A 17571-nucleotide genomic window follows, 5' to 3' on the forward strand; every position below is an offset into this window, starting at 1 on the left:
CCCTCTCTACCCATACTCTGAGCTGACTGTTAACCGGATAGCTGGTGAAATTTGGCATTGGACCCAGGGGAACTCCAGTACTTAAAGAACTGTATATTTGGTATCACCTGCCCTAACTCTACTTAGCTTTCGAGACTATAAAAACATGATTCTAAAGTCAACGTTTAAAAACACTGAGTAAAACAAAAACAACAAGTAAAAAAGACAAGTTAAACAGGTTTTTGTTTTTCTTCCTTCTCTCAGCATTTCTCAAAGCCTATAATAGTTCAGAAAACATGAATTTCCAAAAATGGGATATAATTTTGGAACGGAATAATTTGCAGTGTTTTCCAGATTCTTCCCTCCAAAAAAATCATTAAGATATTAAGATTTATTGGGGGGGGGAGAGAGAGAGAGACATACACACACAGAGATCAAAGGGCTGGGGCTCTATGTCTGGTGTGCAGGAGGCCCTGATCTTAGTTCCGTGCACTGCATGGTCCTGAGCACCCCTGGCTATGTCCTGGTAACTCCCAATACTGCTGGGCCCAAGCAGTTCTACATTACTGGGCTCAAACATTGTACCTTCTGACCTGAATAACTGGGTCAAAAATTGTTGGGGGTAGCCCTCTGGCCCCCCTGAAAACTGCTTTGGAGGGCATACCTTCCCCCCCCTACACCCCCCAAGCCAAATTAAAAATTCTTTTGGGATAAGGGGTTAAGACAATAAGTAGGAGATCCTCCATGAGTTCTGTTAGGGGTCTCTGGTGAAGCCTTTGTTTTCCTAAACCCTAATAGGGACTTGAGCATATTAATATGGAGGCAGAGCTCAATTGCTTTATTTTTATTTATTTATTTTTTAAAATATTTTTGTCTTTTTCGGTCATACCCAGCAATACTCGGGTTACTCCGGACTCTGTATTCAGGAATTACTCGTAGTGGTGCTGGGTCGGGGTGGGGGGAGACGCATATGGGATTCCGGGGATCGATCCCGGGTCAACCATGTGCAAGGTAAGCACCCTATCTGCTGTACTATCTGCTCCCGCCCCAGAGCTAAATTATTTTAATAACGAAAATATGAGACATCTGATGTTTCCAGGGAAATTTCAGGAAGGAAAGAGGAGTAGTTCAGACTAAATGCTTAATGGGGAAAAAAAGATCACAGGGAAAGAAAACAAACAAATAAGCTAATGATAGGCCGCTGTAAAAAAAAAAAGTGTGGGGGAGGGGAATAAAAGTTCTAAGGGGGAAATTTTAGGCTATTATATGCTGTCAGAGGTGCAATATAAATTCTCCTTTGTTTCCAGTAGGAAATTGTTATTGATCATCTTTAGTTTTCAGTGTTTGTATGTGATTCTTTTGCAGACGTGGCCCTGGGGGGTGGGAGGGAACTGGCAGGGAAGCTGGTCCTGGGCACCATGGTTACTGTTATTCATAACGAGTCAGCCCCACTGGGCAGAAGCAGATATTTGCTGAATGATTAAATAAATGGTTTTTAAAGCAGAAGCAACCGATAAGGATTTCTCTTTACCTGAATCAAACATGTTCTCTCATCCATTCCGTAACACTCCCTAACGAACTAGTGTTCCGAGGCTCCCCCTCATATACTATTAATATATAATACTTTAATTTTCTATTACATTTCAGAGATCAGCACTAATTGTTGAAAGTTGATACAGGGACTTTTTCACACCCTCCCACCTCCCTGCCTGCTATATCCCTTCCTTTTATGAAAACCTGTCACATTCTGAATGGAAGGGGCCATTTCTCACTAATTTCTGAAGCTCTACTGCTGGGAAGTCTGAGAAAAGCCAATTAAAATCATTTTTCTTTTATTTCTCTTTTTGGCGGGGGTTGGGGCAGACACCCAAGACAGTGTTCATGACTCATTCCTGACTCTGTGCGCAGGGCTTGCTCCTGGCTCTGTGCTCAGGGGCCTATTGTAGTGCAGAGGATTTGATCTGGAGTTGGCCATATGCAAGGCAAGCTCCTTAACTCTGGTACTATCTCTCTGACCCCTTTCAAAATTTTTTAACTGAACTGCTAGGAAGAAGCTCGGAGTCCATGCAGTAATGTGACCAACTCAAGAGTAATTAGTCAGAGGTCCCTGGAAAAGTCAGACGTAGACATATTTACTTGTCATCAAAAGTCTCCTTTATTTGCACAATACATTGCTAGATTCATACCTAGCAGAACTGTGAAATGAGAGGTCCTTTAGCAACATGATAAATAATTGCACTGTGTCCCTGGCAGAAGGGGAGTAGTTGCTTCCTTTCTGACCCCATTCTTCTTCTTCTGGCCCTTTCAACCTTAATGTTTATCTTTCTTCTCTTGTAGACGACTTCGCAGAGGAGGAGGAGGTGCAATCCTTCGGTTATAAGAGGTTTGGTGAGTTCTAACAAAGCTTTTTTTCTTCTCAACTTACCAACAAGACCATTGTTGGACCTTTGAGACATGAATGTGGCTCAGAGTCCCAATGTTTGCAGAAGGTTGGGTTTCTGTATAACAAGTGGATGATTTCTCACAATGTTGAGGGAACTGGAATAGAACTGTGCCCAGGAATAGGGGAAGTGATGAGGTGTTGTGGGGGTTTTCTGAATACAAAACTGGGTAGCTTAATTGGTAAACGTGGTGGAGAAGGAAAATCGGGAGCAAAAGTGCCTGGGATTTCTGGAATATTTTAAAACAAACTTTTTACTTCAGGCCTTGTGTTTACACTGGTGGATTAGTGAGAGGAGGACTTTTTCCCTAGGAACCAGAGACACAAGGATTTCATGATAGACTGAATGATACTCCTCTCCCTCTTTCCTCCCGCCCCCACCTGAGATGTTCAGGTCCTCATTTCCCAAACCTGAATATTAACATTTTAAAACAAAATGGGTTTGCAGATCTCATTAAGTTAAAGAGTTTGAGACAGGGTAATGGTACCAGGTTACCCAGTTGGGCTCTAAATAAAGTCACAGACACCCTTATAAAAAGGTGGGAGAAGGAGGTTTGACTACCAAGAGGAGATGGTGATGTGATGATGGAAGCCATGGTGAGAGGGATGGACTCTGAAGATGGAATAAGGGGCCACAAGCCAAGGAATATTGGTGACCACTAGAACATGGAAACGGCCAAGAAATGGATTTCCAACTCAGAGCTTGTTTAGGGGGTGCAATCCTGCCAACATCTTTATTTCCACTGACGGAGGCTATTTTCAGACTTGTGGCCCTTTAAATGGGGAGAGAAGACATTTCTTTGTTGTTTTACATCATCCTGTTTATGGCAACCTGTTATAAGCAACCCAGAGAACTATCAGGTACACCCCTGCCTCCTCCACAGAGGCATCTGGGTGTTCTTTTTGGGATAGTGCTTCTCATACTTGGCAATTTGGCTTTGAACTGCCAGTGGAACATTCCAAGTTTCCAAAGACAGTTCAAGGGAGAGGAGGAGATGAAGGGAGAGAGAGAGGGAGAGAAAGAAAATGAAAATGAGAATGAGTCTATTTCCTGTTGTTTAAAAAAAATCCTGGCTGGACTTTGATTAAAGTTAACAACCCCCAGCTGCTCTGGCTTCCTTGTTGCTTTAGCATTTTTCCTTCTGGATACACACTTCTGCATCACTTTCACAGGGAAAAATAGGACTTTGAAATGGGAATGCAACAGCATCAAACCCATAGCTCTTCCATTTAGATGTGGGTAGAGTGGCTTATATTTAACACTTTCTTCCCACGTCCATACTTCTGTTCTTTCATCTTCATAATTATGTGTTTCTGAATTCTTAGTTGTACTGATTGCCCATGAGGTGTTCTCTGAAAGTGATAGAAATGAAGACCAAAAATACAAAAGAAAGGGATATATAGAACAAAACCAATTTTGAAATGCAGAAATAAAGAGAAAAATCAAACTTGTAAGATTAAGATAAAATTAATGTTGAAATGCCTATAACGGTCACGGTCATGGTCCTCCTGTTGTTCATCGATTTGCTCGAACGGGCCCAGTAACGTCTCCATTGGAGACTTTGTTGTTACTGTGTTTGTTGTTACTGTGTTTGGCATATCGAATACGTCACGGGGAGCTTGCCAGGCTCTGCTGTGCGGGCGAGATACTCTCGGTAGCTTGCCGGGCTCTCCGAGAGGGGCGGAGGAATCGAACTCAGGTAGGCCATGCTGGCTGGAAATGCCTATACATGTTGGAAATTAGTAGATTTAAAATATGTATTGAAAACCAGTACACTCTACTTTGGAGATCAGTAGAAATATGGAGGATGAAGAGAAAAGTTTACTTTAAAAAAAAGACTTTGAGAGGGGCTTGAGTGATAGTATAGCAGGGAGGGTATTTTGCCTTGCACATGGCCTGGACTTGATCCCTGGCATCCCATATGGTCCCCTGAACCCACAGGAGTGATCCGTGAGCACAGAAAAATAGTAAGCCCTGAGGACAGCCAGATGTGGTCCAACCCTCTCCCCCAATTTTATAAAAAAAAGAAAAGAAAAAAGAAGCCAAGACAATTTTTATTTAGAATTTTATGACTAGTTAGATGAATGGGGATTTGGTGAAAAATACACAAAAAGTAGTAAGTTGGCAAATAGATAAAATTTATGATGGTTAAATTATGTGTAGAAATCACAAACTGATGACTGAGGAGACATGATAACTTACAAATTCTGGAGAGTATAAACAGAGGCGTGTAGAGAATGATACTGACTGGTACAGATAGAGGGAGGGAATTAATGGGAAATCTCGGACTAGACTGTCAAAGAGATATTTTGATATTGAGAATTTTGAATTCAACTTAAGAAAAGTGATACATGTACAGGTTAGAGTAGAATTTTGGCAATGGAAGAGCATTTGCAGTGACTTAAATCAGCCTTTAATTTTATAGATGGAAAAGGGGAGGCCAGACAGATTGGGTACTGGTCCAATAAAGTTAGCAAAGGCTGAGGAAGAAAGCTCGCTCTTCTGACACCCAGTCTAGTGCAATTTAAGGAAGAGCCCAGCAGTAAGATTGAGGTGACCTCTCAATTTTTGATCTTAGAGGGATTCTCTGTACCTCAGCTCTGGAGACCCAGAGTAGGCTGGACAGGGATTTGGCCTCACTACTAGGCTTTGTCATTTTACGGTTCTTTGGATCTAGAATTATAAAAGGTAAGTGGGTTTTTGGTTTCTACAAAGTGGTGAAAACTGGTTATAGAAAGCAGAACGCAAGAACTCGTCCCTCGGTATGGTTACACTTGCACCATTAAAAGGAGACAAAATTAGTAAAGGTGGTGGGTGGGAGTTGTTCAAACAAAGAACATGGCTTTTGCCTTTTGTTTACTCATAATTTGAAACCAATTCCTTAAAATTGGGAGACTCAGATACTTCTCTGACTATTGAAACACAGTGGAACCTGCCAAGATATGTCAGTCTCATCAAACTTTGATGACACTAAAGCATACCAATAGAATAGTGATATGAAGGTCCATCCCAATCACAAAGCCAGGTGAGTGGGTACACTGATGATGGGTGTGGTGTTGGAATTATGTGCATGGACATTAGCAATATTGTAAATCACAGAACTTCAATCAATAATAAAAGGTAAAAATAAGTTGTTTCATTTTTAAGAATGCAAGGCAGAATTATCACTCTTCTATAACTTGAAGCATGGCAATTTGGTGAATTTACATAGTCAAACATCAAGTGTGACAAATCTAAATGACAAATTTGAAGTACAAATTTGTGATTTTTCTCTGAACCTGGAGAGATAACATATAGAATTTAGTTTTTGTATGATTTTATGTATGTCTTATTTATGCAAGTCCAGTGATTACAACTTTAATTTAGAATATAGATGAGCCAGGATTTAATTATCCATAAGGCAAAGGGAACAGTGCCCTAGCAAACTGTTATTTGGTGGGTTGTTTCCAAAAGTTATTCATGAAAAATTTTCAGCAATATTTGCTATATGAAGTCAAGGCTGTTTACAAGGTTGTTTACTTCAAATTTATCGGAACAATATAATATAGAGCAAAAAGCTTGATCTCCAGCAATGGACATCGCCCCATGATTCATTATTCATTATTAACTACTAGCTTCCCACATGCCCACCAGAGATGCACAATTGTATTTTGGTGTTAACCAGGATTTTTGTTGTTGTTTCATTGTTTTAGTTTCTCTGTATGTCATGCTTATAATCCACTTTCCAAAGATTTTGATAAGTCCCTGGAGAGGAGGGAGATTGAATCTTACAGGCTTGCCTCTTTTTTCTCTCTAAGAAAAGTTTCCTTGAAGAAAATATTTGAAAAATGAAGTGAACAGTTTCAAGCTTTAATCAGACCTGGAGGGTCAGTGCTTCTTGGTCTCAGTATGTAGAGCTACTGATCTCAGGATGAAACTATAATTAGAATTTAGCAGTGTTTATTCTCTATGACATAAGATACCAGTACATTAATTATTATGCTATTTAGATAAAGTGTGACTTATACCAGGGTTTCTTAAACTTTTCCCACTCACAGTTCCTTTTTCCTCTGAGAAATACAGCATAGTTGAGAGCTGCCTGAAACACCTTAGATTCATTATGCAATTGATTTTGAATTAATTTTTGGTTATTCTAGGTTCAGAAACCTTTTAGTATTGCCAAAATTTGTTGTTACTCTCACTTTTAGCCATGCAGCCTATACTTTAAAAAACGAGGTTTCTCCAATGACCGTCTTTCCACCTACTTCAGTTACTATTTTCTTCCAAAATACATTGCTTGTGGTCCTAGAATACTTTATAGTTAGAAAAAATGACAAATAATATTCTAAGGGATTTCATTCTATATTTTAGAATTTGTATAAAATTGGTTGAAAGAAATATCTTCTGAACTCTATACTGCTCCTATCATTAGCATGAATGCATTCGGTTTTGTTGAAATAAATCATTTTTCATTAAATGATATATGGAGTATATGGAAGAAAAAGCAATGTCACTTCAGTTCCAAGGGATCAGTGCATCAGGATTCCATCAGAGGAGGCTAGAGGTGTGGGGACGCGGGTGAGTTCCAGATCCTGCTTGTTAACCTATAGAAATGATCAAACAGATACAGACCACATTTGTATGTCACTTTCATCTTTACTGAGAGCTTACAGACTTAATTTTTCTTTCCAACAACTCTATGAGGCCAGCAGACCAAATGTCCTCTTCTTCATTTTATGCCAGGTTTTCGTCTTTCCTGGAGGCAGTGGTGATTAAATTGTAGTAATTAAGTGTGTAAGAGTTGGAGCCATGTGTGGGTTTAGATCACAGTTACACCACTCGCCATCTTGGGCCCATTATTGTTTAGCGTTATGAAGTCTCTACTTCCTCACTACAAAGTGTGGGTATGAGCAGAGCCCATAGAGTTGTTGTGGAGTGAAATGTGATGCCCCATTATTTAGTATCCATCCTTGGCACAATATGAGCATCCCTCAAGTGTTGTCCATTATTTTAGTATTAGATTCCTTCCCAAGCTTTTTGGTCCTATTGCTTGGGAACAGTGTTTAGGCTATAGAATGCCTCTGGAACTTTGTGATTCCAGCAGATTCAAGGATTCTGTATTCCTATCACTTTCTCAGCTTCACCACTAAACTCTGGGCGAGAAAACCCAGAACAGGGGCTGGAGCTATTAATAATACAGCAGGTAGGGCATTTGCCTTGCATGCTGCTGACACAGGTTCAATTCCCAGCATCCCATATCCCCTGAGAACTGCCAGGAGTAATTCCTGAGTTCACAGCCAGGGGTAATCCCTGAGCATCACCGGGTGTGACCCAAAATGAAAAAAAAAAAAAAAAAAAGAAACGAAAACCCAGAACAGTGACTCATTGTCCCAGCACCCTTTGTAGGCACTGCCCAAGATGTTGGATGTCATGGGTCCTCTAGAGCGGCTTTGTTCCTATTCTGTCCTGGTAGCAGGTACTTGATCTTTTAACATAAAGAGAACTAACTGAAAGGACATTTAGGGCTACTGCCCCCAAAGAGGCATGAGATGCTCTTTCCTAAGTTTGTTTCCTAAGATGTATTCACCCATGGCATGACAGGCCCTCTGATACCCCTGGTTTCAGTCAAGTTGGGCTTTTTCTTTTTCCTCTCTCCCCTTGACAGATAATTTCAGTTTAGCAAGATTTTTTAAAAAGCAGTTTAACTTGTGCTGGCCATGTTGAAGCAGTATGAGAAATATTCATCAGTTGAATAGAGCTCCTGAGGATGCCCTGTATTCCTTCGCCCTTCCATCCCTTCCCAAACCCATCTTCATGGTGACAAACATGAAACTTGAAGTTTTTTTTTTTTACTTTTTTGGTGGGGGAGTTGAATATCTAAAGTAGAGAGGAGTAGGTCAAGAGATCATATAGCAGTTACAGGTCACTGCCCAGCTTTGATTCCTCCCACTGCAGGGTTCCCCCACCAAGCACTGCTGGGTGCTGCCCTAGAGGTCCCTCTATTGCTGATGTGGCCCAGGTATCCTCCAGCAGTGCTACAGGATCTTAACAACATTGCATTCTCGCCCAAACTCTCAGATTGATTGAGAATCTCCTGTCAAAATGTTGCGTCCCCGAGAACTGCTTAGAAGCTCCCCCCAGCCCCAATAAATTAAAGTATAGAGGACTACTTAGTCTTCTGAAAAACAGGAAATCCTATGTATGCTTTGCATAGTAACCCAAAAGAAAGATTTTCTCTGGGTACAAGGTGAGTTTCTGCTTTCAGTGAAGTGAGGATCAAAGAGTTTTCTAGGAAGAGGAACTGTCTTGGGGAAACCATTCATTGGAAACTCTGAGTCTGGTGTCTTAGACTTTTGGGACCAGGTCACCTGTCTTTCCTGTCCTGAGACTCTTCCCAGAAACTTTGTTCCATCTTTGTTCCATCTTTGTTCCATCTTCAGGATTTGAAGACAGTGCCACTTTGAAGTCATCTGTCTCCAAGAACAAAGGAGGAAAGCACACATGCTCCTGACAGTCCTTCAGATCAGCAGTTATGGGATTTTTTGTCTCTGATAAGAATGATAAGAATGCTAGGAATTCCCATCATTTCCTCTGGGGAGTGGCTCTATAAGCCCAGCATGAGCCTGTTCTTTCAGCAGCACCTCTTACAAAAATTTCTAAATGGAAAGGGCACAACTTCAGGCCAAGGACTGACCCTGGCCAGAGAGATAAGTTAAAGGCAGGGAATAAGAGTCCAGCTTAGTAACCCTCTGGGATGTCTGTGGAATGTTCAAAGTCATTTACATCTTGTAATCTCATAGAGCAGAAATTCTCCAACTTACTTGACTGACTGCCTCTGATGGAAAAAATCCCCTTCCTCCCCCCCTCCCCCGCCAATCTACCTTCTTTAAATATCTAAACAGAAAAGTGATTCCCTAGTTCCACTAGAAGCTGCTGGAGCAGGTAGGTCAATCTGGTACCCCCAAGGATGTGGCATCACTCCCTAAGAAATACTAACTTAGGGGGGAGGGTTTTATTTATGTGGTGTTGGAAATGCTAATGGAGTTGGTATTTTTGATTGCATATAATTTTGACATAGGCAGGAGTAGATGGGGGGAGAAAAGATGGCAGTATCACTTTGGGGGAGCGTCCCACAATGGCTCATCCAGCACTGGTAGCAGGTTCCTGAGACCCGTGCAAAGGGAGTGCACCAGCTATCACTCTCTTTTAAGTGAACTGAAGAGATTTCTTAACTTTTACCATGATCTCTGGCCAACAATATTTGTCCAGGTTTCACTTTTCTCACCAAGAGCTTCTTACTGGTTAGGCTAGCCTATCAGTAGAAAACTGTTTAACACAGTATTCCCATCTGATTATGATTATAATTTGGGAGTGGGGGTACCCAAAAAGTGCTTAGAGACCCAGAGACCTACTCCAGAGGTACTTACCATTGTGTGTGGATCTAGTGGATCACTGCTCTGGCCCAGTGTATGGCTACCAAGACTCCTCCATTGGTAATTGGGTGTGATGGGCACATGGGATGTCAGGGATCAAATAAAACCCTTTGAGTGATTTTATTCGTCCTTATAATTATGATGAGTATTAATCATTATTATTATTATTAGCATTTTTATTGGAAAGAAATAATTAGACATCCTTTCTTGAATCCCTGCTATGTATTAAGTGGCTTCCCACTTTAATTCATTCAGTTCTTCTAGAAAGTCTTGGAGAAAAAAATTGCCTGCAGTTTCCAAATGATGAAACTAAAGACATAAGGCTGAGTGGCAACTTGACTTCAGTCCCTACTGTTCTATCCCTTCTGTATGAGGCTGACACAGAAACAGCTGTCCATTCTCAGAACATCCCAAGATTTTCATGGAAAAAAAATGCTCATCATGTGAATAAAATCCATAGCAGTTTATAGACTTACATGTCACCATTTCATAATATGTGCAGATTGAACACTTCAAATCTGAATTTTTCAACCATTTTGAGTCTAATTCCATCTCCCCTCTCCCTTCCTGGCTTTCATTCACTTCTGAATCCTGGTAAGGGTGTTGGGACAGAGAAGAGGAAAAATATTTTGTTTTTCCTACAGTCGGGTTAAAGCAGAATGTGTTTTGTTTTTATTTTTGGAAAAACTGAAGAAAATAAAAATCTATGTGGCCATTTTTTTTCCCTGCTAAGACAGCATGAAGACATTAGGTTGTTTCCAATGTTTGGTTGTGGGGGTAGGGTGGGAAAGAGTTATTTCTTTTAGTAGCAACTCCAAGCAACTTAAAACAGATGAACTCTGAAACTTTCCTTGGGAGATCTGGGTTGTTCATTTGGAGGCCTCTTTGGAAAAGGGCAGGATGTCCCAGAGCTTCGGGTGTTGAGGGGATACCATGGTCCTCAGAAGCACTGTGGGATGGTGTTTCTTTTTCCCTCTTACTCCCTGCTTGTGCCTTGGGTGTTAGGGGCAATTTAGAAGCAAGAAGCTTTAGACACAGAAAGCCCTGGTTCATATTCATCTGGGAAATGGGAATGGGAATGGCAAGAATACCTTCTTCTCAGGATCAATACAAAATATAATAATTGATCTGAGGGGCAGATCTCTTATAGGTTTGCACTAAACTGGAACTGTCATGGAACTACTGAATTCCCGAAACCTTATTGCTCTCTTCTCTTCTCAGACCCTCAAAGCCTAATTTGGTATTGTCTCAGCTCTCCTTTGGTGAAAACTGATTACTCCACCTCGTACACTCTGTTCATTCTTCCCACTGTCTCTGCCTCCATTGGAGTCTTGCTGCTGCATTCATTCCTGAGCTCTCTATCTGCACTGTACCAATGACCATGATCACAAAGGAGTTTGCGTTCTAAACGGCGCGCAATTTTCTTTTAAGTTTTGGTGACCACCTGAAAAGAAATGCATTATTTTTATTGTTGTAGAATATACACAACATCACATTTAAAAGATTAGGTTTCAGAATGATAGTACAGGAGGTTCGCATTTGCCTTGCCTTTGACCACTTTCGACCAACTCTGGTTCGCGACTCCGCCAGGGGTCACTCCTGAGCACAGAGCTAGGGTTCCACCGGGTGTGATTCAAAAAACCTAGAAAAAAAAAAAAAACGATCAATTTTAGCTGGTTTTATTTGTACAGGTTTGAAATTCTAAATTTCAGAAATTTGTGACAGTAAGCATGCATTGTTGTGCAACATTTACTGTAAAAATCTCCACTCGCGCGAGCGCATAGCGTTAAAAATCCCCAACCGCAGGACTGTGTAAACCCCTCGCGCACGGGGATGTTCACGGGCTCTCCGGGCGGCTCTCTCTCCCCACCCGCGTTCGGTGCTCTCGAGCCGCTTCTCCACCCGGGACGGCTGTTGCCTTGGAAGGACGAAGGAAGAATGAGAGCCAAGCTGGTTGCTGATTTGTTGCTGTTTATTCCATCTCTCGTCTCTCCCAGCTCTCTCCAACCCTCTGTGCGTGTGCGTGTCTCAGTCTAACCGCGCAATTCTTTCTTCCCGCTGTATCCGTCTCCTCTCTCTCTGTCTGCTGTCTCTCCCTCTCTTCTCTCCTTCTCCTTCAATCCATCGGTCCAACAATCCATTCAACAATCCAACAATCAGTCCAACAACAATCTCCTGTCTCCCCGCAGCCGCTCTTTTTTATCCTCTCACCACGCCTCCTCAACCACGCCTTCCCAGGGGAAGCGTGATCAAAAATGTTTTTCCAGACTTCCCGACCAATCACAGCCCACAAGCGCAAAACAGCCCTGAAGGTCTGTTTCTCCTTTCTTTAGACCTGCAACTTAATTAGCATCTTTAATTCTCCTTCCTAATATTTATCATTCTGTATGGACACAGTAATAGACACTTTTAGGCTTGTAGGATGACTCTCCTGGGGACATCTTACCACGTTTGTGTGTGTGTGTGTCTACCTCAGTTCATCTGTTGATGGAGGAAAGAATACATTTTTTAGATATATATCTTTTACTTTTTTAATGGTTTAGTCTGTCTTTTATTCAAATCCAGTTTCCACATGTTATATCCTAAAAATGAAAATTTCTATATAAAGCAAATTAGTTGGAAAGAATACGTTTTAAGGAAAACAGCACATACTGATAGCTAAGACAGCTTTCACAGAGAAGTAATACAGCATCACAACTAAGAGAATAAATGCTGGAATTGGACTTTGGTATTTATTTTCCAACTTTTGTCTTTTGCTCATTAGATAGCTTGAACATTTTGGATAACATCTGAATGCCTCACCATCCTTATAAAAAATTCAGAGATAGCTATAAAACCTATCTGCAGGGATATTGTAACAACCAAGTGACAACAGTTAGAGCAACACCTTGTACATGCATTATGAGTGTGGCCATGACAAAGGACTGTCTCTTTCACCCATGTGGTGTTACAGTGCCTTCCTTTTTGAAGTAAGCACACTTTCCTTGAAAGCCTTTAGTCGACTTCATGTGTCATTGACCAATATTGACTCACTGGTCTTTTCTCAAATAATTATGAACAAAGGGAACAGTCTAGTTCTGGTTAGCTTGGGCTGATCTTCATGGATGAATTTATGGTGAACAGTTAAGGACTTTTACCACCGTTATGAATTACAGTAATATTCATCATATGTAATATGGTATAATTATATTTTATAATGCCTAATACTGTTTTATTTATAAATCAGTATTAGAAAGTGATTATTAAATGGGAATGTAACTTTATTATAATAGTAAGTTATACTTATTTTAAAGTTGTCCCACCTATGAAATTATCATGATTTACATGACACACTGAAAAAATTATTCACAAAAGAACTACAAGTTTATTTTTTTATTTTAATTTTTAAACCATATTTATTTGGATACTGAGGTTTGCAATATTGTTATTCAGACTTTTCATGGATGCATCATTCCAACATCACACCCACCACCAGAGAGCCTGCTTCCCTCCACCAGTGTCCCAAGGACCCTCCCCACCCATGTAAGCTTAGTTCTGTAGACAAAATATTAAATTCTGAAGACATTGACCATTTGTTTTTCCTTACTGTGTTTTTCTTTATCCCATATTTGGGATAGATGTGTCCCTCTCTCTCTCTTTCTCCTTTTTTTTAAGTTGTGGAGGAGGTGACACCTACACCCATAGATGAATAAAGCTAAAGTAAAGCTAGAATTTCAAAAAATTGTAAATGATAAAATTCTAGCTAGAATAAAGCTAGAATTTCACAAAATTGTATATGATAAAATATTTTTTAAATATTTAAGTATATTAAACATTTAAAAATAAATATTAAATATTTAAATATATGAATACTTAAGTTAATAAGTAATATTATAAATAATACTGCCACCATTTATTTTAAGATATACATTAAATAGATAAACTCTACAAATGTAAAGTTTAGTAAGAATGAAGAGTCAAGAAAAATTAAAGGAAAGAATATCAATATGCCTATAAAGAACAAGTATGTTTTATCCTAAGAAAAGAAATATTAGCCTTATGTTAGAAAATATTATAGATGCTGCTTAAGTGTCTGCATTAATAAATAATGGATTGTAGTAAAATTTATATGGATGTAAAAATAACCTGATCAGATGTATAACATTTGATACAAATGAAGTGTTAATTTGTTATTGCAAATGTATAAAATCCCCTAGCATGATAGGAAAAAACAAATCTTTCTTAATCAGTAGAGGGCAGCTCTAAGCACCATGAGTATATGATGTGATATTCAACACCCAGTGCAGAGGAGTTCGTCTTGCTTTTTAAAGAAGCTCCTTTAATACTCCTTGTAGGACTAGTTTCAAGGCTATGGTTTCCCCATAATGTTGCCTGTCCTTGAAGCTCTAGCATTCCTTGAAATCTAAATGGTAATCTAGCGGGATAGAGTACTCTTGGTGACGTGTTCAGTTCATTGAGTTTTTGTATTACATCTCTCCATTCTCTTCTGGCTCATGAAGTCTCATTTGATAGAACGGCTGTGAATCTAATGGGTATTCCTCTTTATATAAGTTCCTTTTTTTGATCTTGCAGTTGTCAGTATACTGTCTCTATCTTTGGATTTTGTCATTTTGAATACAATGTGGCCTGAAGTTTTCCTAGTTTACTCAATTTTTTGCTGGCACCCTTTTTGCGTCTTGGATCGCAGATCCTGTGTTCCTCAATTCTTGGAAATTCGAATCTATGATTTCTTTAACTATTCTTTGTTTGTCAAATTTGCCATCCTGTTCTTCAGAGACTCTGATAATTCTTATAATTTTCCTCTTGAGCTTATCCCATAGTCCTCTGGTGTGCTCATCATTTCTTTTCAAGCTATTTTTTAACCTTCTTTTTTTTTTTAAACCTAGTGGTTTTCCCTCATTTCATTTTGGAGCTCCTTGATCTTTTCCTTAACTGCTGTTATTCATCTGCTAAGAGCTTCTATTGAATTCTTTATATCACTTAGCATACTCTTCATTAATGTTTGTAGTTTTCTCATTTTAGCACTCATACTCTCTTGTTTGTTGACTACCTGTGCTGAGGTCATTAAACATCCTCACAGTGGTATCACTATAGTCATTATCTGAGGGTTTACTCAGATGGTTGGTGCTGGTTGAGCCTTCTGCGTTACTGTTTTCACTCAATGAGTTGGTGAACTTCTGTGTGTTTCTTTGTTGGGTTTGCTGTGCTAAGAGTGACTTTTTGTAGTTAGCACTGCTGCCACTCTGAGAAATTAGGCTGGGAGTTGCTCTTTCCCTTTATTACTGATCTTCACCCAGTGACAGGAAGTGTAAAGTTTGATGAGGCAGTTTCTGGAGCTGTGGAGCTGGACCTTTTGAAATGATGGAGGTTGTGAAGGCTACTGGGCCTAGCTGGAGGGGAAGGGAAGTCACCCTCCCCCAGTTTGGAAAAGAAATTGTCAGCTCAAGATTGATCTACTGGTCGGGTGTGGCAGCGAGCAGATGTTGAGGAGCTATGGAGCTGGGCCTCTTGAAATCTGCAAGTTTGCTTTTAGTTGATTTATAATTTTTTCACAGATGGAGCTGCAAGGTATTGAACTCATGTTTTAGGCAGTTTATAAAAAGAGAAAACTTAAAAGAGACATTAAAAAAGTAAAGAAGAAAAAAATGAATGGACAAAAGTTATTTTTGCTTTCTGAAACTTAATATTGTCAATAGTGTCCAGCATATTTTGAAGAAACATTATTTTTTTTTCCTCCAGAAGAGGAACTAAAAAAAGAAAAAGAAAAAAAATGAGAAAGTTCCAAAATCTCAGTGAATACAACTCTTGCCACAGGAAATATTGTGAAATTGGTCTCCTGCTATGAGTCATAACCAATAAACACTTTTTGCTTCTTCCGATGTTTCATTTTTATCCTTTTAAAAAGTTTTTTAAAACTGATACTTTCCCCTGATTGAAGCAAGTTTCTCTTTGTATGTACTAGGGTAGTGTTTTTTTTAATTGGAATGAATATTCTCACAGATAAATGTCTTTCACATGCTGCATAAGATGAGCTTAAAATTATCAGAAAAACAGGAAAATTGAACCAGAAGTTAGCAAACATTTGGGCCAAACTCTACAATAAGATTCTATTCCAAATAATTAAAGATGTTCTATATTCTCTAGTTGAAACAACTTTTATATTCTATTTTTCCTGTTCTTTGAAGCCGGAAAATGCAGAAGTAAAATCAGTTCCGACATTTAAAATTTTGTTCTTGATCTGAGTTGTAGTATTCATAGCAATATAGATGATAAGTCACTATAACCCTTCATCCCTGTGGGTTTAATTTGTATTTGCAAGAGAAAGTCCTCATAATATCCAGTTTGTCACTGGTTATTTGATAAGCAATGTCAAATTACAGCAATTACCCAACTTCATATTTTACATAGAAATCTTACTGTTGAATCACTTTTGGAAATAAAGGAAAATAAAAATACAATCACTATTATTTTCTAGGCACAAGAAATATGACAGTCAAGTTTTGTATGTGTTATAACTTATTAATTGGGTTCCAAAATGAGTTTTAAAGCTTGTTTTTCAGTCCAGAGTGGAAGTACACTGGGTAGGGTACTTGCCTGGCACATGACCAATCTGAGTTTAATCCCTAGCATCCCAGAAATAATTCCTGAGTGTAGAGGCAGTAATAACCCCTGAGCATCATCAAGTGTGCCCACATAAATAAATAAAACTAGTTTTTCTTACAGAATGGAATTGGGTGTAAATAATATATATATATATTTTAAAATAAAAATTTTATTTTAGGCACCATGGTTTACAAAACTGTCATTAGTAGGATTTTATGCATAAGTATCCTATCACCGCACTCTTCACTAGAGTGTCTGCTTCCCTCCACCATTGTCCAATGTCCCACATCCCCGCTATGAAACCAATTTTCATCTTCCATTGTCTTTGGGTATCTGTTATTTCCTTACTATGTTTCTTTATATCCCAAACATGAGAGGGATCTTTCTGTCTGAACTTCTTCTGACTAGTTTCACTCAGCTTGATATTCTCCATATCCATATACGTAGCAGTAAGTTGCATAACTTCATATTTTCCTTTTTTGGGGGGAGGGGAGCTTATTCTGGGCTCTGTGTTCAGGGGTTACTCCTGGAAGGCTCAAGGGACCATATGCGGTACAAGGAACCAAACCCAGGCTGGCTGTGAGCCAGGCAAACACGCTACCTGCTGTACTATCGTCCCAGCCCCCTGATTTCATTTTTCTTACTGTCAAGTAGTATTCCACTGTATATACATACAAGTTTCTTTCTCCAGTCATCTATTCTTGAACATTTGGGTTGTTTTCAGATTTTGGCTATTGTGAAGAATGCTACAATGACTGTTAAGAGCGCATTTCTTTTCTGAGTAGTTTTTGGGCCTTTAGGGTATGTATATAATCGCTTAATCACTTAACTTCCCATTAGTCGTCGATTTGCTCGAGCAGGCGCCAGTAACGTCTCCATTTGTCCCTGTCGCGTGCTAGTGTAGCCCAATGGCATCTGTTCGCTCCGGGAACATGAAGGGCCTCAAACCGATCGTTCATGATCTTGATGAAGAAGTCTGACCATCTGGAAGGTGGGCGGCCATGCGGTCTTTTGACATCCCGTGGAATCCAGTCGGTAACAGCTCTAGTCCAGCGGTCGTCTTTAAATCTCATTACGTGACCAGCCCATCTGATTTTCGACACCTTGGCAAATGAGACAGCATCCCTGATTCTTGA

General features: G+C 39.6%; 1 protein-coding gene across 1 annotated transcript in view; it reads left to right on the plus strand.

Moving 5' to 3' along the window:
* COLEC12 (collectin subfamily member 12) overlaps positions 1-17571 on the plus strand; it is a 202237-nt gene that overhangs the window by 23389 nt on the left and 161277 nt on the right. Inside the window, exon 2 of the mRNA XM_056137914.1 lies at positions 2317-2367. Coding sequence (XP_055993889.1) covers positions 2317-2367 — 51 coding nt within the window. The remainder of the gene's footprint in view (positions 1-2316; positions 2368-17571) is intronic.

Source organism: Sorex fumeus, unplaced genomic scaffold (genome assembly GCF_029834395.1).
Source record: "Sorex fumeus unplaced genomic scaffold, SorFum_2.1 ptg000128l, whole genome shotgun sequence".
Lineage (NCBI taxonomy): Eukaryota > Metazoa > Chordata > Mammalia > Eulipotyphla > Soricidae > Sorex > Sorex fumeus.